This window comes from Macaca nemestrina, chromosome 1, assembly GCF_043159975.1.
Source record: "Macaca nemestrina isolate mMacNem1 chromosome 1, mMacNem.hap1, whole genome shotgun sequence".
In the NCBI taxonomy this organism is placed as follows: Eukaryota; Metazoa; Chordata; class Mammalia; order Primates; family Cercopithecidae; genus Macaca; species Macaca nemestrina.
Window position 1 is genome coordinate 64,090,313 of NC_092125.1, and position 20,769 is coordinate 64,111,081.

The 20,769-nt window shown below is 50.1% G+C and overlaps 1 protein-coding gene and 1 long non-coding RNA gene across 2 annotated transcripts in view; one reads left to right on the forward strand and one right to left on the reverse strand.

The window, feature by feature from the left end:
• Nucleotides 1-2,833: 2,833 nt before the first annotated feature.
• Nucleotides 2,834-20,769, reverse strand: part of LOC105484831 (solute carrier family 26 member 9) — a 30,410-nt gene continuing 12,474 nt past the window's right edge. Inside the window, exons 6-22 of the mRNA XM_011746871.2 lie at nt 19,753-19,917; nt 19,067-19,219; nt 18,690-18,772; nt 17,767-17,914; nt 17,357-17,470; nt 17,075-17,152; nt 16,399-16,494; nt 14,250-14,356; nt 13,402-13,471; nt 13,193-13,285; nt 12,940-13,053; nt 11,419-11,700; nt 10,033-10,087; nt 8,723-8,868; nt 7,168-7,239; nt 5,246-5,289; nt 2,834-5,071 (exon numbers count right to left, since the gene is read on the reverse strand). Of these exons, the coding sequence (XP_011745173.1) occupies nt 4,663-5,071; nt 5,246-5,289; nt 7,168-7,239; nt 8,723-8,868; nt 10,033-10,087; nt 11,419-11,700; nt 12,940-13,053; nt 13,193-13,285; nt 13,402-13,471; nt 14,250-14,356; nt 16,399-16,494; nt 17,075-17,152; nt 17,357-17,470; nt 17,767-17,914; nt 18,690-18,772; nt 19,067-19,219; nt 19,753-19,917 (2,229 nt within the window). The 3' untranslated portion in view covers nt 2,834-4,662. The remainder of the gene's footprint in view (nt 5,072-5,245; nt 5,290-7,167; nt 7,240-8,722; nt 8,869-10,032; nt 10,088-11,418; nt 11,701-12,939; nt 13,054-13,192; nt 13,286-13,401; nt 13,472-14,249; nt 14,357-16,398; nt 16,495-17,074; nt 17,153-17,356; nt 17,471-17,766; nt 17,915-18,689; nt 18,773-19,066; nt 19,220-19,752; nt 19,918-20,769) is intronic.
• On the forward strand, nt 10,909-14,465 carry LOC139358437 (uncharacterized). The gene is made up of 3 exons (XR_011613275.1): nt 10,909-11,084; nt 13,412-13,562; nt 14,009-14,465. It is a non-coding gene; the product is annotated as an uncharacterized lncRNA (long non-coding RNA).

A 20,769-nucleotide genomic window follows, 5' to 3' on the forward strand; every position in this document is an offset into this window, starting at 1 on the left:
AGATCCTGTGCTGGAGAGAAAAAATGCTTCATTAGATAAACTGACAAAATTGGCATATGGATGGTAGATTAGATAAAAGTATTGGATGTAAATGCATTAAGTTGATACCTGTACTGTGATTATGTAAGAGACTATCTCTCAGGAAATACACATTGAAGTATTTAAAGTTAAAGGACTTTATCCTCAAATGGCTCAGAAAAAAGTTATGCATGTCCACAGAGAGAAAGAAAAGAGAGATAAGTTGGTGGTGGTGGCTCATGCCTGTAATCCCAGCACTTTAGGAGGCCGAGGCGGGCGGATCACTGGAGGTCAGGAGTTTGAGACCAGCCTGGCCAACATGGTGAAGCCCTGTCTCTACTAAAAATACAAAAAAAATTAGCCAGGTGCGGTGGCAGGTGCCTGTAATCCCAGCTATTCAGGAGGCTGAGGCAGGGAGAATCGCTTGAACCCGGGAGGCAGAGGTTGCAGTGAGCTGAGGTCACACCATTGTACTCCAGCCTGGGTGACAAGAGCGAGACTTTGTCTAAAAAAAAATAAAATAAAAAAGAGAGAGAGAGAGACAATGAGAGAGACAATGATAAAGCAGATGGGGTAAAATGTTAACCATAAGTGAACTAGATTAAAGAGCATACAGTATTTATTGTGCAATTTTTTTTTTCTTTTTGAAAACAGGATCTTGCTCTGTTGCCCAGGCTGGAGTGCAGTGACACGATCATAGCTCATTGTAATCTCAAATCCCTGGACTCAAGTGATCCTCTTGTCTCAGCCTTCCTGGTAGCTAGGACTATAGGCACGTGCCATCGTGCACAGCTAATTTTTTTTAAATTCTAAATTGTCTTTGTAGAAATGGGGGGTAGGGGTGGGGATCTCCTTTTGTTGCTCAGGCTGGTCTCAAACTCCTGACCTCAAATGATCTTCCTGCCTTGGTCTCCCAAAGTGTTAATATTACAGGTGTGAGTCACTGCATCCGGCCTCTTGTGATACTTTTAGTTTTGCAACTTTTTTTCGTTTGAAATTATTTCCAAGTGAAAAGTTTGTTTAAAAAAAAAAATCCCTTATTTAAACAAAAATCTTTGTTGAAGGAAAGTGTTTACTTCTAGCGCTGGAAGTAAGAAGTAACTCCCATAATTCTAAAGAACCTGCTTTCATGTTATGCGATTTAGAGACAGGAGGTCTTAGTGTCATCTTGTTTGATCTACCATCTAGAGCAGGAGCTCCCCCGACAGCATCCCTGGCAGGTGGTTAGCTTACCTCTTCTTGGGCATGTTCAGGGATTCACAGTCTTAAAATTACCCCATTCCAGTCCAGAATGGTGAGATGGCTGTCTTACAAATGCTTCTATACTACCTCTATATACGACTAATGCCATGTTGTAGTTAGACAACTGCATAGGTAACAGCGGGTTTGGAAGATGAAAGGCTAAAGAAATGTACCCAATTTAGATGCTACTTATGTGCCACTCAAAACGCTCCTACTAATCCTCTGTTGGAATAATGGTTCTGGATGGTCTTATCTGCCAGTCCCTCCCAGGAACCATGCCATACCTCTTCCTTCCTGCAGGTGCGTCACTGATGCCCTAGCATGGGTCACCTTGGGAACTGCTCTGCATGCATCCTATATTTGTTGAAGAGTTAATACTCATAGGGCCATCCTTGATCAATGGACTATGGGTGTGAGGGTTAAATGTTTCTCTAGGACAGTTTGCAGATGCTTCTCACAGGGCTCCTGGGAAGGACTGGCGGGGTAGAGCCCCAGTTGCCTTTCACAGTGGCTTATTCTTGTGTTGGCTTTCTCTGCCTCCCTGTTTTCACTCTTGCCCATCACTCCTCTCCCTGAGATCATTGCCTGAAGAGCCCGTGCACAGACTTTTGTCTCAGGTTCTGCATCCAGGGGGAATCAGGCTAAGATAGCATCATTAGAAAAACAGTCTGAAACTCCTATGACAGGGATGCTAATTGCTAATTTACCAAAATTCCACAGCTCAGCTGAATAGCAGGCTGAAGCAAGATTAGCTTATCTTAAATAAACATCATTTTGGGACTCATTGACTTCTCTGTCTCTGCAACATATCTTCTTCCTTCAACTGTTTCTCCTTCTGGTTATCCCCATTTTTTTTTTTAAAGAGATGGGGTCACACTTTGTTGCCCAGACTGGTCTTGAACTCCTGGCTTGAATTGATCCTTTAAATCTCCAAAGTGTTGGGATTACAGGTGTGAGCCACTGTGCCTGGCCTCTCCCCATCTTTTTATTCTTGTGTTTCTCCATCCCATTGACCATTCATCTCCATGCCCTCTTTGTTTTGTCTAATCTCTGGTCCTTCATCTCTTTCCACTTCATCCTCTTTCTGTCTCCTTTATGCCTTTGCTTCTTGTTTTTCTGTGATTCCTCTTATTTCTTCCCTTTCTGATTGCTGGTAAACACAGTTGACCGTCAACCTAGCTTGTGGGACACTTGACTCCCATGGCTTTGCTCTCCTTGCATTGTCTCACAAACAGGGGAGTGAAAGGTGGGATTAGATTGTGTGCTGCCCCACACTAAGGATTCTGAAGGCTTTGCTAAGTAACAATGGGATTGGCCCTTAATAGGCATCCCATGAAGGTGAAAGAATTAGTGAGTGAAAGGCATGCAGAGGGATGATGGGGCTTTGACATCGCCTATAGCCTCAAAAATCCAGAGTTGACTCTGGGTACTGGTACTGGGTGTGTGGACCCCTCAGCCCAATCTTCTCTCCCCAGTTTCTGTTATTTAGCTGGATCGTGGAAGTTTATGCATTCCCAGGAGTGAAAAATCAGAACTTGGAGAGGAGCTGGGAGACCCATGGAGAAATCTGAGTCCTCATTGCTTCCCCCTAGGATAATGCAAAGCAAGGCCAGGTCTCCGTGGAAGTGACTTGTTTTGCTTTTCTATAAAACCACCCAAACATGTGCATTTGTTCACATTTCAAATCCAGTTTATTACCAAAACAAACAAAAGGAGAATGAGTCTTAAATTAAATAAATTATGCAAATATCTCAAGAGATAAGGTTCCCAGACCTCCCTGGGAATTATATTATCACAGGTCAGTATCACTAAGAACATTCAAAAGTATTGAAATTCTGGATTATTTCACTACTTTGCCTCCATCTTTCCTGTTTCAACCAGGTCCAGAAGAGTGTTCTTTTCCAAATATTCCAGCGGAGACGTTTTCTTCAATGTCTTCCCTCTGCTCCACGTGTTTCCAATCTTACCTCCACAGCGGGCTCTGCAACCCTCAGACATGTTGCAGACCTCTCCCTGAGCCCCAACTCCAGGCCACTGGATCAACAATCCCCTTCAGTTCTGAGGCTGGTCTGGGGGTTGATGATTACTTGGGGGTTAAGGATCACTTCCTCAAGTCCTCAGGGGATCTAGATACTTGGTTCAAAGGGGACTCTGACTTGGAATGTCCTGAGGCTCTGTGACCTTCTCCCACCTCCTGGGCCTGAGCTAGACTTGGAAGGAGGTGGAGTAGGGGAGAGTGAGTTGTCATTGGCTAAGGCTCTTGTCCTCCTGGAATTTGGCACTTCGGGTGCTGGGCACGGTGAATCCCAGATAACATTGTCTTTCGCCTTCCAAGTTTTGAGTTCCATTGGCAGCCAGATGGCATAATGAATTCACAGAAAAGCAGTGCTCCTGGGCCAAGAATGTGTTGGCTCTTGGCCAGCACCCCCTCCTTTAACTCTAAGAAGACTTGTTAGCTGATCAGCTCACTCAACACACAGACACACAATGCAGGTCTGGCTGAAGTTAGAAATTGGGATGTTTTCCTAGGCTGGGCCAGCCCAACCTGTTAGGGAAGGGGTTGTTAAGTTGAAGAAGCTTGAGAAAAGCAGTGATGAGAGGCCAGAAGATTTTCTGTGCATTTCCATTGAAATTTTACAAAACACTTACACATGGAACCTATTTATTTTCAAGTCAACAGTGGGGTTCCTCTCAATACCTCCTTGTACATGTGGAGAACTTAACCCCTATTTTCATCTTCATAGGAGAAGATGGCCTCAGGTCCTAAGCGTGTTAAGGAATCTTCCTGTGGAGGAAGACCCAATCTGGATCAGCCCCTTTCCATATCTGCATGCAGTTAGGGGATGCAGCGGGTCCCTGGAGGATTTCCTCCTTTGCCTGCAGAAGGACCCCATCGTGTCTCTGGGCCACAAGCTGATAAGGAAGAGTTAACATGATTGGCTGTTTGCCAAGTAAAGAAGGATAACACAGATTTACCAAAGGGAGGCATTTCCCTGACCGGCCCTGAGGTCAAGGGGGACTGTCCGGGCCCAGGTCCCATCAGTTTTCCCTGTGTTGGTACTAGCACCCTCTTTTCCTCTGAGTCTCTGGGTGCAAAGAAGGATTCCCAAAAGCTTTTGTGCAGAATAACTGGTATCTATTACTAGGAAGCCAGGGGATTCTGCCAGCTACCCATCCCCCTCTTTGGGGTTTCTAGCCAGCCTCCAGGGGGAGGGAGCAGCCTCTGAGGGCAGGGGCACCAATGTTTCGGGGGACTGAGGCAGAACCTTAGTGGGCTGCCCCTGGGGAGGTAGCTCTGGTGGTCTCGATGGCCCTGGTCACTGTCCAGGCTAGAGTCTGATGTGCTTGCTGACAGCAGTGGTGGTTTGGGCAGCCTTGGCGATGATGGAGGGGGGCATATAGTTACCAAGGCCTAGACTCCTGGGTGTGGAGAGCACATGGTCCTCGGGTGCAGAGCTGCCAGAGACAGAGTTGAGGCAGCTGGGGAAGGCAAGCCAGAGTCCTAACCAAGTTTATCCCTATGTCCCATGACAGCCTGACACCATCTGACACTGAGCCGTGTGGGCTCTGGGACACTTTTTGAAGCTTGTACAGCAGGCCAGCACAGTTGTACTTGTCCTTCTGTTTTTGGCTCACTCGTAAAAGCTGGAAGTCAAGGTGTCCTTCAGCTGCCAAGGACAGGGCAGAGGTGGGTGGGGTGGAGCGAGCAGGAGGCTTGTCCATTGCGGCCAAGGCCTGACGGGTGAAGACTGGGCTCACCAGACTCTCACTCCTGGAAGGGTAGCACCCCCCTGCTGCTGAGAGGCTCTCTCTGGAGATGCGGGAAGGAAAGAGGGGAGGAGACGGGGGAAAGGAGACAGGAAGCCAAGCTCTGGGGGATGCACTTTCCTCTGCCCGACACTCCCTGTGACCCAGGCTCATCTTTTGTGGAAGTTCCAAGTGCCAGGTGCTCTATAGGCAGCATGAAGACTGGTCGGGCCCTCACAGGGCGGTCAGGGTCTCTGTGTGAAACATGCTCCCGAACATCTCCTGCAGGAACCACAGGAAGGAAGTGGGAGGGGAAGAGAGAGGTTAGACCAGTTGGAGTCACAGTGGCTGCAACCAAGAGGTGACCCTAGGAACCCCTTGCCAGAACAAGGCACCATGTGTGCCTGTGTGTGTGTGCGTGAGAGAGTGTGTGTGTGAACAGGGGAGAGGCAGGGTCATCCTAGGAGGTGAACCAGTCCAGCGTGGCAGGAGCAGGTGCAGAAATCTACATGTGAATTGCCTCCCGTGTGCTGTGTGACCTTCCACGTGTCCCTCGCCCCCTTTTAGCTTCACTTTCCTCATTGGGTAAAACAAGGGTTGGCAGTAGACAAGCTCTAAAGTCCTTTCTCACTTTGATAAGCTATTTTGGTCCTATCCAGGCTTTTCGGAATGTGCTGGAGATTCCAAGAGGGCACAGAAATCAGTCTGCCAAATCTCTGTGGCTCAAGCTCTATTTTCTAATCTGTCCCACCTGCCATCAGCACTGTGAGAGATGGATTCAGAGCACCACGGAGCTCAATGTCAAAAAGAATGGGAAGAAGCACAAAGAGAGACACTATTTCTCATAGACCCAAAGCCAGATTTCTCCAAACCTAGTTATCTGGTTTCTTTTAATTCAGGGTGTTGGTGGGGTGGTGTTAATCCAGGGGCCCTGTGGGGATGGTGATCCCTCATATCCACAGACCTTTTAGGTTTTGTTTTGTTTGTTTGTCTTTGAGACAGTCTCGCTCTGTCACCCAGGCTGGAGCGCAGTGGCACGATCTCAGCTCACTGCAACCTCTGCCTCCCAGGTTCAAGTGATTCTCATGCCTCAGACTCCTGAGTAGCTGGGACTACAGGCATGCACCATCACACCTGGCTAATTTTTGTATTTTTAGTAGAGACAGGGTTTTGCCATGTTGGCCAGGCTGGTCTCAAACTCCTGACCTCAGGTGATCCGCCCGCCTCAGCCTCCCAAGGTGCTGGGATTACAGGTGTAAACCATTCCACCCAGCCACATGTCTTTTAGTTCTTAAGCCCTGTCCACATGCAATAATAATTTATTTTTAGACCCAGAATTCATTTATTCTACTAGAACATACGTTTCTAAAAGGCAGAGGCCTTTGTTTTGCTCACTGCTGTTTGTCCATCCTGAACTGCATCAGGCAAACAGTAGGTACACTATAAATACCTGCTGAATTAGTGAAAGAACAAGTGACTGCCCTGCCAATCTGGTGTGGTGGATGGGACAGGTATTACCTATGTTTCCCTAACTTCACAGATGATAAAAACTAGGGCCCAGGGTGTACGTGGCTTGCCCAAGGTCACATGAATGATGTGTTGGAGAGTAAGAATAGATACTAGTTCTCTAGGACTTGGTCCAGTGACTCACCCTCTCCCCACGATGCCTTTCAGGGATTGAGAAGAATGAAAGCAAAGGCCAGGCATAGTGGCTTATGCCTGTAATCCAGGCACTTAGGAGACCGAGACAGGCAGATCGCTTGAGATCGGAAGTTCGAGACCAGCCCGGCCAACATGGTGAAACCCTGTCTCTACTAAAAATACGAAAATTAGCTGGGCACAGGCCTGAAGTCCCAGCTACTCAGGAGGCTGAGGCAGGAGAACTGCTAGAACCCGGGAGGCAGAGGTTGCAGTGAATCGAGATCATGCCACTGCACTCCAGTCTGGGTGAGAGAGTGAGACTTTGTCTCAAAAAAAAAAAAAAAAAAAAAAGAAAAGAAAAGAAAAGAAACAAAGATGACCACAAATCTTTGTGGCCTTGAATGTGACTGCTCTGGGCTGGAGGTGAGACAGCCGAGTGAACACCTTGTATTTGACAGCGACTCCATCCTTCCCCTCCTCACCCTGCTCCCACCCTCACAGCCCCGTCCCTCAGCTCACCTGCTCTAAGTCCCAGTAGCTGGGGATGTCCTCCTCTGAGTCGTACAAGGAGAGTTCAGGGTCCCCTGGAGCCTGGAAGGGAGGAAGTCGGTGCAGAATGAGCTTCAGTGACTGAACAGCAAAGTTGGTGCATGGTGGCAGGAAAAGGGACAGGCTCTGGTTGGACGCTGCTTCCTGACACATGACTCATCCTCTTGCCCCTTCCCTCACCTGCCTCACAAAAACATCACAGCTGTGGTCTTCCCCTTTATACCAGACAGGTGTGTATCACGGTCTTCTCTCCCTTGTGGGCCGTTAGAGGCAGGGAAGGTTTTACCCAGCTTAGAAAAGCTACCGGCTAGCTGCCTGACCTTGGGGAATTCCTGTCCTCTTGGGAATCTGTTTTCTAATCTGTTAAAGTCTGATAACCAGCCTCACTTTGCTTGCTTTGTCCGTCACCACGCTGTTGAAAAGGTGTGTGTTTATGTGTGTGATTTGTATCTGTGAATGTAGTCTATAATATGTAAGTAATGTTATACAAAATATAAATTATTTATGTCTATAACTAATAAAGTATACATATCAACGAGAGTAGCTGAACATGATTAGGGCACTAGCAAATACTGCAGTTTCCTCCCGAATCTCCCTCTTTGCTCTGCGGACAAGTTCACAAAGCAGGAAAGCCCGTTGTTCCCCCAGGGTTTCCCTCTAGGCATGGAGGGCAGGAGCCAGCGCCCGGTGTGTTCCTGGGCAGTCTTTCAGCACTTAGAACAGATGGTTTCACCTTCATCAGTCTCTTAAGGCAAAGAGCAAATCGTTGCTCTAGGGCCAGAAAAGCCTTTCTTATGACCCACAGAGGGCGGGGGAGGTTTTTATCCAGGGCTAGGGCACAAACAGAGTCTTGGGAGGCCAAGGGCAGGAGCTGAGCTGGGAGGGGACCCTGAAGGCTGAGAGACGACTGGGGATACCTAGGCAGGGACCCCAAGGGCGTGGGCTTTTTCTGACTCCTCAGCCTTCTGGAGTTTTAGATGCTGTTATTTGTATCCCATTTGTATGTCACTTACTGAGCTAGTAAATTAAATGTCGAAAAGCTGAGATAAAACTCAGACCCAATCTCTTCATCCCTCATCAGCCTGAAATCTCTAAGCTCTGGTAAGTTAAAATGGGTAGGCTTTCTCCCCTCCCCTTCCTTCCCCAAAGCCCCCATTAGAAAGAGATGTGGAGGAGGCAGGGAACGATGCCAGCAGAGTGGGCCTGCTCTTCTACGCTTTGGGTGTTTGTGCAGCCAGAAAATTTATATTGATAAAGAATTTTTACAATACGCAAAGCACTTTCAAGTGACACAAAAGATGTAATTATCATTTAACCCTAAAACAAAACAAAAGAAAAATGCAGAGAGGTAGGTAATGTTAGTTGATGGTGCTCCTTCTACAGATAAGGAAACTGAGATTCAGAAAACTGAAATGGCAGACTTGATATTGGAACTTAAACCTTCTCTTGTGTTCTTTCTAATACATCTTGGTCCTGCTATTTCAGTGCCTTGGAGCCTAGGATTCCCCAGATGCAAGGACCTTACCCCTTGGAAATTGTGTCCTGGAGTCACATCTCTGGCATTTGCCTGGGCAAAGAGGACTGCATCGTGTATGCTGGGAAAGACGTGCTTGCATTCTAGACTCCCATCCTCAAAGACGCCTCCATGGCTAATGTCATTGTACACCTGGGCTAGAAGGAGAAAAGATCACCTTCAGAAAGATAACAGCCATTGTGGATTGGAGCTGGGGGTGGGGAAGATGGTGAGACCAGAGCAGGGATGGGAGAGGCCTGAGGTCTGAGCTCTTGCTGTATCTGAGGGCCATGGCATTGGCAGTGCAATATCAGCTCTGGACAGCAGAGGGCGACATGAACTTGAGGATGCTGAACGTTCAACCCAGGGCAGAAGGAAGCAGTTTGATTTAGGGAGTCAGTACTTTGTGGTGATTCAAGTGGAAAAGCCTAAGCCATCCTTGAGGAGGCCGTTGCCAGTTATATCCCCCAAGGACCCATCCTTCCTCTTGTTTTCCCAGACCTTTCCAGCAACTTCCAATGTGTGGCAGAACCATTACTCTTAATCCTAGAGATGGTTTCTTGAGGGGGTGTCCAGTGAGGTTGGGGAGAATCCACTGCTTCTTACTCCAGAGCATATCATAGCAGGTCATTGCCACTGCAGATTCTCTCCCTGAGCATGGCCATGTGGAGCTTGGGACCTGCAGCCCTGCTGGAGGGGGTCTGACCCAGTGCAGGGAGCTGGGGGTGTATGTATGTGCCCCTTCACATTCTCCTGTGTGTCTGTGTGCACTTGCTCCCACATCTCTGCAGTTTGCATACATGCTAGTAATGTAAATGTCTGTTGCTCTGTGGCCACATCCTTGAGGCTGTGTATATGCACCCTTTGGAGGCTGTGTGCCTACAAAACTGCATATTTATACGTTCCCTGGGTGTGCTCTATGCCTATATAGATTCACAGAGTTTCTGATTGGGAGAGGATCCTCAAATCCATCTAGTCAGCCCTCTTGTTTTACATAGGTAGAGATAGATCCCTTGATAGATAAAGTGACTCAGCCAAGGATACATGGCAAATTAGTTATGGGGTAGATTAGAATCCTAGCTGTCCTTTTGTAACTCCATGACCCCCTTACCCTCATTCTGTCACTAAGGCCCCTAGGATGTTTATACAATCTGATCAGTCTCTTTGGACTTGTACCTGAAGCTCTTATGAGCAGGCAGCAGCTTGGGGAGGATATCTGGGTGCTCTCATTTCCAAGCTCCTCACTATTCAGACCCCACCAACTGTTCCTACCCCACACTCCTTGCCAGCCTTTCAGTCCCTAAATGTTCTCTTTGTCTTACCGTGGATGTTCACCAAGAAGACCTTCACGCCAATCTTCCCATAGGTGGAGCTCAGCTAGAAGTGTTGGGGTAGGGAGGCAAAAGGAAAGGAATGTTCTGAGTGGGTCTCAAAAGTGATTCACGAAACGTACTTCAGAGGGGAAGCCAAACAAATAAGCAACCCCGAGAGCCCAGCAGCCAAAGACGAAAATAGCAGCAAAGCACACCGCTTCTCCCTGGAGTGCTGGCTGATGGCTCCTCTGGGAAGGGGGGCGGAAATGGAGTTTTGCCAATGTGGCAGGCACTTAAAGTCACCATGGCCCCTTCTTGTGGGGCTAGATCTTTTCTTTTTTTTTCTTTTGAGATAGAGTTTCTCTCTGTCACCCAAGCTGGAGTGCAGTGGCGCGATCTCGGCTCACTGCAACCTCCACCTCCTGGCTTCAAGCAATTTTCTGCCTCAGCCTCCGGAGTAGCTGGGACTACAGGCACCTGCCACCACACCTGGATAATTTTTGTATTTTTAGTAGAGATGGGGTTTCACCATGTTGGCCAGGCTGCTCTTGTACTCCTGACCTTGTGATCCACCTGCCTTGACCTCCCAAAGTGCTGGGATTACAGGCGTGAGCCACCACGCCCAGCTGATCTTTTCTTTCAGTAGCTTAGATTCCCAGATTCCTTTGTGGCTTCAGACAGAAGCTGGAGGGGAGGACAGAGGCTCAGGGAATCAAGAGCTTCAGTCAAGGCTGGCCTGGACTCCAGATCCCGGCTAAGGAAGCCAGCTGAGGCCCAAGGCTGGGTATGGGGCCTGCCCTGAGCCTGGTTGATGGTGACATCAGTCCGAACACTCTTTGTGCCCATTGTTCCCCTGGCTTGCCTCTATCTGAGCCAGCTCTGAGGTTTGCTGACTCCTGCCATTGGTGGTGGCTGCTGGAAAGTTATCAGATAGATACATTCATTCAAGGTGTCCCGTGGGCTGTCTGTTTGGCCTAATGGTGTGGGGTGCTGGTGTTATTTCTTCCTCTCTCCTAGGCTGGCCAGTGAATGAGGGACAAGGGCAGCAGATCATGAACCAGGTGCCAAACTGAACCCTATTCAGAGACCCTGGGTGGGTTCCTGGTGGCTGAGAGGGACTTGGGATGGTCACTGCTGGGGGCGTTGGGAGCATGGGAGCCTGAAGCTCTGGTAGACCTCTCTAGCCAATCATTGTCATGGGCCGTCTGGGCCTGCTTTGTGGAGAATGTCCCATCCTGGTAGCGTCTGGGGAAAGGAGGGATCCCTAGGAGCCTTTAGCCTCCGTGGTGAGCTTCCTCCCTCAGCTTCCTGAAATGAGGGCTCCCAGGAAAGGGAATGTGGAGAGCAGAGCAGAGGGGGCGGAGCAGGTAGTGCTTGCTGCCCCCAAGAGCTCACCTTGGCCAGGGTCTTGATGCCCATCAAGTCCACAAAGCTGACTCCACTCATGTCCAGGATGAGGGTGTGGAAGGTGACGAAGGGCGGGACACTGGCCAGAGTGTCACTGGGCTCGCCGGGGGCCTCAGCAGAGGCCGGTGGCTCACTCTGGGCAGCTGAGGAGCTGTCGGGGCTGAAGGTGATGTAGGACACACTGGTGCCGTTAGCCTGTGTCTGGTTGTTGTTGGGGTCAGTGGGGGACGCGTTCTCAAAGTCCTGCTGCAGCTCCTGCAGGGAGACAGTCTGGAGGGGTGGAGATGGTGGGCAGAGTCAGGGACCACCAGACTGAGCCAGACCTTGCTGTGGCTGAAGCAGGGGCATGGATGGTGTAGGTGGAGGGGAATAACTCTCCTTGGTGATGGTGAACACAGACCCCGAAAGCTCCACCAGAGAGGCCTCTCCCAAAGCCCCTTCTTGGGCAGGGCCTGCAAACTTGGTATCCTACAACCCAGACAAAGTGAGAGGACCCAGCCAAGAGAGGCACTGAAGCCTCAGCCCACCCTGTCCGGGAGAAAGCCCCTCCGGGGACACTGAGCTCCTTTATTTCTTAAGACAGAGTCTCCCTCTGTTGCCCAGGCTGGAGTGCAGTGGCACTATCTCAGCTCACTGCAACCTCTGCCTCCCGGGTTCAAGTGATTCTCGTGCCTCAGCCTCCCGAATAACTGGGATTACAGTGCCCACCACCACGCCTGGCTAATTTTGTGTATTTTTAGTAGAGACAGGGTTTTGCCATGTTGGGCAGGTTGGTCTCAAACTCCTGACCTCAAGTGATTCACCCACCTCGGCCACCCAAAGTGCTGGGATTACAAGGATTACTCCCATGCCCCCCACTCCCCAGGCCTTGCTAGCCCTGGGCTGCCTAGGTTCCCCAGGAAATTCACTGCTGCTCCCCCTCTGGGTTGTTCAAAAGTCCATGGGCCATATCCTATCTGAGCCAGAAAATGGAGAAGGGCCATGGGGGTTCAGTGGCTTCCCTGGGAGATGGTAGCACCTCATCCAAGAAGAAAAATGCCCAGGCTGGGTGCAGTGGCTCAGGCCTGTAATCCCAGCACTTTGGGAGACTGAGGTAGGTGAATCACCTGAGGTCAGGAGTTTGACACCACCCTGGCCAACATGGTGAAACCCCGTCTCTACCAAAAATACAAAAATTAGCCGGGCGTGGTGGCACCTGTAATCCCAGCTACTTGGAAGGCTAAGGCAGGAGAATTGCTTGAAACCCAGAGGTGGAGGTTGCAGTGAGCCGAGATCACGCCATTGCACTCAAGCCTGTGTGACAAGAGCAAAACTCCGTCTGTAAAAAATAAAAGGGAAAAAAAAGAAGAAGAAAAATGCCCAGCGGCCGCCAGGCAGTGTTCCCAGAGACTTTCTGTCTTTGCCTGTCAGGGTGGGAAGTGGGGTCCCCGGGGTACCATGAATAACAGGAGGCAATATCAGAATGGGCAGGGGAGCAGGGCACGGGGGCTGCTTCTGGCCTCTGTTCACCTTGGTTTTCATGAATAGAGACCTCCTCTGTTGTGTGGGCCTCATTCTCCGCTTCTCCTGCTTCTTGAGGTATTTTTGCTTGGCTAGTAATACTTTCTGGGGGTCCATGCCTGTCTGTAGGGAGAGAACCAATAGCAATCTTGACCTCCATCCTCTATGGGAGTGACCTGTTTTCAGCTCCCACCACCCTTTTGCTTCCATCTTCTGGCCACTCTCTGTCCAGAGCCTCTGTTCCCCAGGCACTGAGCCTTACCTTGGCAATGACCTTTTGCCTGAAGATCTCTGAGTTGGCAAAGTAGAGAGGGGAGCAGTAAGTGATGATTTTAATCCCCTGGATATCCTGGGCCTGTGACAGGGAGACTGAGCTCAAGTTGCAGAAATGTCTTTATTGGCTTTAAAAAACAACCTCTTCTTGGGGTGGTGCAGAGTAAAAGAAAGAGGTCATAAGCTTGAATCACCTACCCTATTGTAGGTCTTGGGATTCACATAAATGTCTGTGTCCATGACCTGGGCCAGCGCATAGCCATTTCGACTGGATGAAGAAGGAAGAGAAAAACATAAGAGAATGTTCATGGCCCATGGGCCCGGAAGGGTGCTCCTGCTGGAGCCGGGGCAGAGCCAAGGTAGGATGGGGTCCTGTCCTCACCCCCAGACTTGCTGTGTCTGTCTTTCTGCACTGGAGACATATGTCTGGTGGCCTGTGGCCTCCTATAACTAGGAGGATGACAGGCAGGCCCTTGACATAGCTTCCAGACCAGAGGGCAGGGAAGTGAAGTGGTGGGAGCACACAAGGTGACAAGGTTCAGTTGCCCTGAAGTCATCACTTCCTTGTTCTGAGTTCTCAAGAAGAGAAGATAGATTCCCCCAACATTCAGCATCCTCCCTGCCTTGGCCAGGACCCTTTCTCTGTGATACTCCCAGTGTGTAGAACACAGCTTCTGTCTTCTACGCTGGCACTCTCCTGGGGTGGGGTCCCATTTGGTTTGGGGTTCTGGCAGTGTCTTTGGAAGGATGTTGAATCTCACTACCTGCTCTTGCCCTCCTTTCTCTGCCACCACCTTCTCCCCAGCCATCCCCAGCAAGACTATGCTGGCTTCCTCTAGGTTTTTCAGGATATGGGAAGTCAAACAGCCCAGCCTGTGCCCACAGTCCTGGCTGGGTTGGGCTCTCCTTGGGCCTGGCAGCAACTCCTGTGTCAGGCCCAGAGGTGGAAAGTACAGTGGACTAAGCCAGGCCGTGGCATGGTAGCCTTCTGAGGGCTGGCCCAGGGAGCCGACTATGGGGCTGGAAGGGCGGAAGCTATTACTTACAACTGAGTCTGGAAGACCACGACCAGGACGGAGAAGGCGACACCCACTGCCACACCATAGGGCAGGCTGAGGAAGAAGGAGGAGAGGAAGCTCACTACCCAGATGCACTGTAAAAAGAGAGATGTCAAAAGCAGACCTGGGGAAAACACAACCTCTTTCAGGAAGTCTTCCTGGATTAGCCAAGGCCATTCTCTGCTAGTAAAACCTCAGAGCCTCTCTTCTCTTTTTTTTTAAATTGCGTTTTTGCATTATTTTATGTTATTTGTGCTTCAGTTACACTTTCCTGTTTCCCTTAGATTGACTGTGGTTGCCTAATCTTGTCTGTGTTTTTAACAGAAGCCCCAGCACACAGGGAGGCAGCATCTATAAGAGCATGCAGCTGGGGTCAGATCTGCTTGGGTTCAAAACGTGTGTGTTTGTTTGTTTTTGGAGTCAGAGGGTCTTTCTCTGTTGCTCAGGCTATAGTGCAGTGGCAAGATCAGCTCACTGCAGCCTCAAACTCTTGAACCCAAGTTGTGCTCCGGCCTTACCTTCCTGAGTAGTTAGGACTATAGCCACGTGCCACCACACCCAGCTAACTTTTTATTTTTCTAGAGATGGCTCTCGCTATGCTGCCCAAGCTGACCTTGAACTCCTTACCTCAAGCAATTCTCCTGCCTCAGCCTCCTAAAGTGCTAGATCACAGGTGTAAGTCACTGCACCCTGCCCAAAGTTTTGTTCTTTAATGGCTATGTGAAACAAAAGGAGAATAATAACGCCTACCTTATGAAAGGATTCAAATGTTAAGGAAAGTGACGGTCCTGGCCTAGTGATGGATGCTCAGTGGGTGATCAATAAATGTGAGTTCCCTCTCTCTGTCTAATAGCAAGCTGCGTGGGCCCTGGCAGGAGCTCAGCAGTGCTTTCTGATTGACTGGGGGCCTCGTTGTGTGTGGGTGGGGGCCAACATTGGGTGAAGTTTTGATAGTTGCCCCCTGTAGATTTTAAGACCCACAAATTCCTCTAAAGGAAATAAATCTGCCCAGATTCCTGTAGAGAATTGCTGTGAAGATCAAATGGAAACACAAGCCGCCATATGAACCTAAGGAAATACTGCCATAGCAGGAGCTTGTTGGGCTGTGGTCAAAGCAGATCCTTGGGCTGGGAACTGAGGTATAATTTTTCTCCCTGTCCTCATCACTCTCTCTCCCTCGGTGACCACAGATGAGCCACTCACTTCTCTGGCTTTAAGGATTTTCTTCCCTGCCTTCGATGGGTGAGCCTCCCTTCCCTATGAGACAGTACAGCCTGGAGGTCTGGAGTCCAAGACTTGGAGTTTTAATCCAGACTCTACCACTTCCTACCTCTGATGATTGACTTAACCATTCTGAGCCTTGGTTTCATCATCGTTAAGAAAGGTTAGTAAATCCTCTCCCATAGGTTATGATGGGGCTTAAAATGGAGAGAATGCAGTGTCGTCAATGTACACTGGTCTTCGTGACTATGCCCAGAGGAAGATGAGGTGGAGTGTGTGACTAATCATAACAATAAGTCATGTTTGCAGAATGTTTGTGCCCGTGTGGTGTTTTCCCACTGTGATCTCATTTAATCCTCGGAACCAGTGTTTGACGCAACCGTGACTGCATGAGTCTCACCCCCATTTACAGATGAGGAAATAGAACCCCAGGGAAGTCTAGTAACTTCCTGAAGGTTTTGGTCCTCTGGCTTTATGTTCTAGGTTTGTTTGTTTTTTTTTTTTAAACTATTTCCTTTTGCTTTTTTGGAGCTATATGTCATAAAGTAGTCATAGATAAGCTTTGTTGAGTATAAAATACGATGTAGACAACATGTTTACTTGTATTACCTTGCTTCTTCTTCATAGAAAACCCTGGGAGGCAGAGAGTACAAAATAACCATTTCCCCGATTAAGACGCCAAGACTCAGAAAGGTTAGGGGGCTTGCTATTGGCCACGGAGCCAGCAGATGGCTGAGTGAGGGTTTGAACATAGGATGTTTCACTTCGAAACTTGGACTTTTAACCACTCAGCTATGCTAATTAGGAAGCAGCAGACTAGAGAGTTCATTGTTAGGACAGGGCTAACTGACAGGGCTGTGGGGTTGGAGGAGAGGGCAGGGGCATGGCCGGTACCCAGAGGCTGCCCGATACTTACACAGTCCAACTTGCTCTTCCTCCACAGGTAGTAGGGGTCAGTGAGTTGCTTGAGGGAGTTCTTGAGATTGACAGCGATCAGGGCTCCTAGCACAGACTAGAGAAGCAGAACATTGCTCCAGGCCCCCAGGGTTTCCCCTTCTTTTTGCCCTCCTGCGCATACCCGACCCTGAAGCCTGGCAGGACAGAGATGGAGTTCTGGAACACCTCCCCTGGCTGATCCCCCAAATCGCTGCATTTGCCCTTAGGTGTGGAAAGTGCTGGCGTTAGAGCCATGGGGTCCTTCCTGGCTCCATCCTTGCCCTATCTCTCTCCCCTCATCCCTAAATGACACATGCCTAGAGCCCTCCTAGCTGGGCTATATGAGAGCCCGGTACTCATGGGTAGGTGCAAATGCTGCCTAGGGATTAGACTCTGAGGCCAGAAAGCTGGAGTTTGGGACCAGCCCTGCACTGTGAGCTGCCTCACTATGGACAAGGTTACTTAGACTTTCAGACTCAGTTTCCTTCACCTACAAAATGGGGAGGATAAAACCTGCATTGTCTACCTCACAGATTGTGGTTGAGACTAAGTATGACAACGGTGGCACTTTGTAGTCTGTAAAGTGCCACACAACTCTCAGGGATTGTTCTTACTGGAGTCTCTCGCTGTCCTCTGCTCGATGGTTGGGCTCTTACCTTGGGGAGAGGATACAGATAGGTCCCCAGGACCAGCATGGTGATCATCACCACCAGAGACACACACAGGCTTGCCACCTATTCCGAGAAAGAGTTGGGGATAGAGGATAGGTGTGAATTCTTTGCTCTTGATTTATTTCCAATCCATGGCTTTGGTGGAGTGGAGACTAAGAAGGGAAGAAGGGGGTTGGAGAAGAGCTGGCCTAGCTTGCAGTGCCCAGGCTTCTCTGGGGCAACCGTTCTGTTACCACCTCCCCACCACTCCCCTAGAACAAGGCTCACCTGGGATTTTCCTCCAGCTCCATCCACAGCCAGAGTGACGGAAAGCGCACAGCAAATGACATGAATTTTAAAGAAGGAGCCAAAGAAGTTGCTGCAGCCCAGGGCGATCATCTCCTGTCAGGAGGGGACAGGATTAGAAGCCAGTGTGGGGCTGGGGGGCACAGGGACCAAGTGCAGTCAGGCATGCAAGCTGGATTGTGGGCCTAGGACCTGAGAGTGACCCTGTGGCTATAAAGTCACACATTCCCAGTCAAGAGGACGTCAGCCTCTTGGGGTCAGAGGACCCCCTATCCCCCACACTCAAGGCAGCCTGCCTCACCTCAGCACAGTGAGCACCCCACCCAAGATACCTCATGCCAGGCCTGAGTTGACCCATCCTGCCCAGTCCTGCCAGGGGTGGCCGGAGCTACCTGGTTCGAATCCACGTCGTAGCCGTGCTTGTTGGCCAGGGTCCGGCCCATAGCCAGGTTGATGACATAGCCCACGATGGCTAGGGAGAAGGCTGTGCCTATCATGTCCTTCCACTGTGAGACCACAGGTGACACCGGGGTGGGAAACCTGCCGAGGAGCCCGGAAGGAGGCTGAGCCCAAGGGTGTGAGTAGGGAGGGCAGCCAAATCCTTCACCAGCCCACAAGGACCAGCCAGGCCCCCATGGTGTGCCGGAATCTTTGCCTAAGTTATCCCATGCAGTCTGAATCCTCAGCACCACCCCATAGGGTAGGGACCATCAATCCTGTTTTACAAAGGAGGAAACTGAGGCTTAGAGAACCAACTTGCCCAAAGTCCCTGGGCCAGTACATGGTAGGGCCTCGTTTGTTAACTCTCAGATTCTGAACCCTGCACGCTCATGAGTCCACAGACCCCTAGACCTTTGGTGCTGTGTGGCCTTCCCTCCCGTGCCTGCTCCAACCCTGCAGGACAAGCATCGCCCTTCTCTTCCCAGGGCCCAGCATGGTGCCTGGCACCGAGTGGATGCTTCATGAATCTGGTTGAACCTAATAGCTCCCTTTCTGCATGGACAAAGAACCAATGCATTAGAGCAAGGCAAAGAGCCAGCAAGGGGCTGATCAGAGAGGCTTTGTTTAACAGCATCAGTTGAATGAGATTTATAAGGGGAGTGTGGCAGTTAAGACTCATTTTTCATAAAATAGCCTACATTGGCTGGTTGTGTGGCCCTTCTCAGGAAACAGTAATAGTAAGAATTCAGACATGGCCAGTGTCATACAGTTTCGACAGCACTTTCACAGAGTTCATCTTGTCTCCCTCTCCGAGCTCAGGCCTAAGTGGGGCATGTGGTGCGGGTGGGCCAGGCCTCTGGCCACCTGGACTCACCCGCGTTGGATTTCTCCCACGATCTGCATGTGATACTTTTTGGGCATCTTACAGCCCCCGGAGATAGCTGTTGCCACCACCACCTGCAAACCCCAGAGTGGAGAATGGGAATTAGCCCTAAGTTGGGGCCAGGGCAGGGGTCTCTCTCAAGTCTCCCTTTTCTCTGGGGACCCTGAATCCCACTCCCCTGCCTCGTTAGGGGGAATTATTAGAGCAGTAGAAAGAGAGGAAACGCCACATATGGCGGATGGGATGGATTCACATCTGACTTCCTGTCCCACTGGCTGCCAGTGGGGGGGATGGGGTGAGGAAGGGTAGCGGCTTCCTCGTCTCACAGCCTGGCCCCCCAACACCCCAGCTCTGGACACGGTCCTTACCACAATCATCTCTGTAGGGATGGGGAAGCGGATCTTGTGCATGTAGCGAGCATTGAGCTCCTTCACCAGCACCAGGAAGGCACCGCTGATGAGGGCGAAGATGAGCGAGGCGATGTTGGTGTGGGGGAGGTTTTTGCAAATGTCAATGAAGGTCTGGGGGAAAGAGCATCATGCTCACAGGCTCCCACCCCTTCTTCCCATACTACCCCACCTTTAGGTGTCTGACCCAGGGAAGGGATGCCATCAAAGCTAATGGAGGCACACCAAGACAGAATTAAAACCCAGATCAGGAACACTGTCCCCTCATCCACCGCCCTCTCCCAAAAGGCACATGGGGAACTCGTGCTAGAAAAGGAATGCTTCCTTTTTCTTTAGAAGACTTTGAGCTAAAGAAGGAAGGATGGAGATTAGACATAAGGAAGGACTTTCCAGGCAGGGAGGGGTTGAGGCCATAGAATGGGGAACTGGTGGAGAGGATACAGCTCTTTTCTGCAGGGATTAACTACCAAGAACCTCAAGGTCATGACTTTGACCCTCCCAAGACAGAAACCCCCTCAGAATCCTCGCTGAACAACAGCTAAGCCAGCCCTTGCAATGAGGAGCTCACAACTTCTTAAAACAGTACAGCCTCCTCGTGTGTCTGCTGGAGCCTTGCCCCGTTGGCAGGGGTGCATCCCCAGACTCACAAAGACGATGGACCCCGGGCCTGCGTAGGAGGGAATGGTCAGTCCGAAGATGTACTTGAGCACTGAAATCAGGATCTGTAGGCCAGCGGCCGTCATGAAGCCCCGGATGAAGGATTCGGAGAGGTAGATGGCCACAAAGCCAAACTGCATGAAGCCCAGGCCTATCTGAGAGGAGGAAAAAGGTGGTTGGTGGGGGAAGACCCATGTGGTTCAGCAGTTCCAACAACCCGCCCCACCCACACCTAGGTCTGGAGCTCCGTGCAGTCCTAGGATAGCAGTAGCTTGAGGGAAACGGGCCATCTGTGACCTTCACCTGCCCTTCACTGTGCTTTACATGCCTGCCATTAGACCTTCAGTTCCTTTAGAGCATGGGCCTTTTTGTTACATCACATCTCTGGCTTTGGCTTCCTTATCTGTAAAATAAGTCTGGTCCTCCCCCAGTGTTTTCTCTCTCAGAAAATGACACCATCATTAACCTGGTTGCCCAACCAAAAACTTGAGAGTCATCCTCCCTTACCTCCCACATCCAATCTATCACCAAGCTTCTGGTAAAATGTTCTTTTCAAGTCCAGCCCCATCTCTTTCTCTACGTGGTCTTGGCCTGCATTACTCCCGCCTGGGCCTCTGCGGAGTCTCCCAGCAGGTTCCCTGCCTTGATTCTAATCCACCTCCCACTCTTCATTCTCTGTGTAGCCGAAATGGTCCTTATAAACTGCTAATCAGACCCAAAGCCGCTGTTTAGAGGACAGACCCCAGATTTCATTGTCTGGCTCCTGCCTACTTTTCCATCCTCTTCTGGGGCCCTCTACCCTCCAGCCACACCAACCTCCTTGCTTTCCCTGGGCAGATCACACTCTCTCAGGCCTCAGTGTTTTTAGGCACTGTTCCCTCTGCCTGGACCATCCTCTGTATATCTTGTTCCTGGTTAGCTTCATCCTTTAAGACAGGTGGAGTGTCACCTCCTCTTTGAGGTCCTCCGTGACTCTCTGCTCTGTGTTCCTACAGTTCTTTGTACAT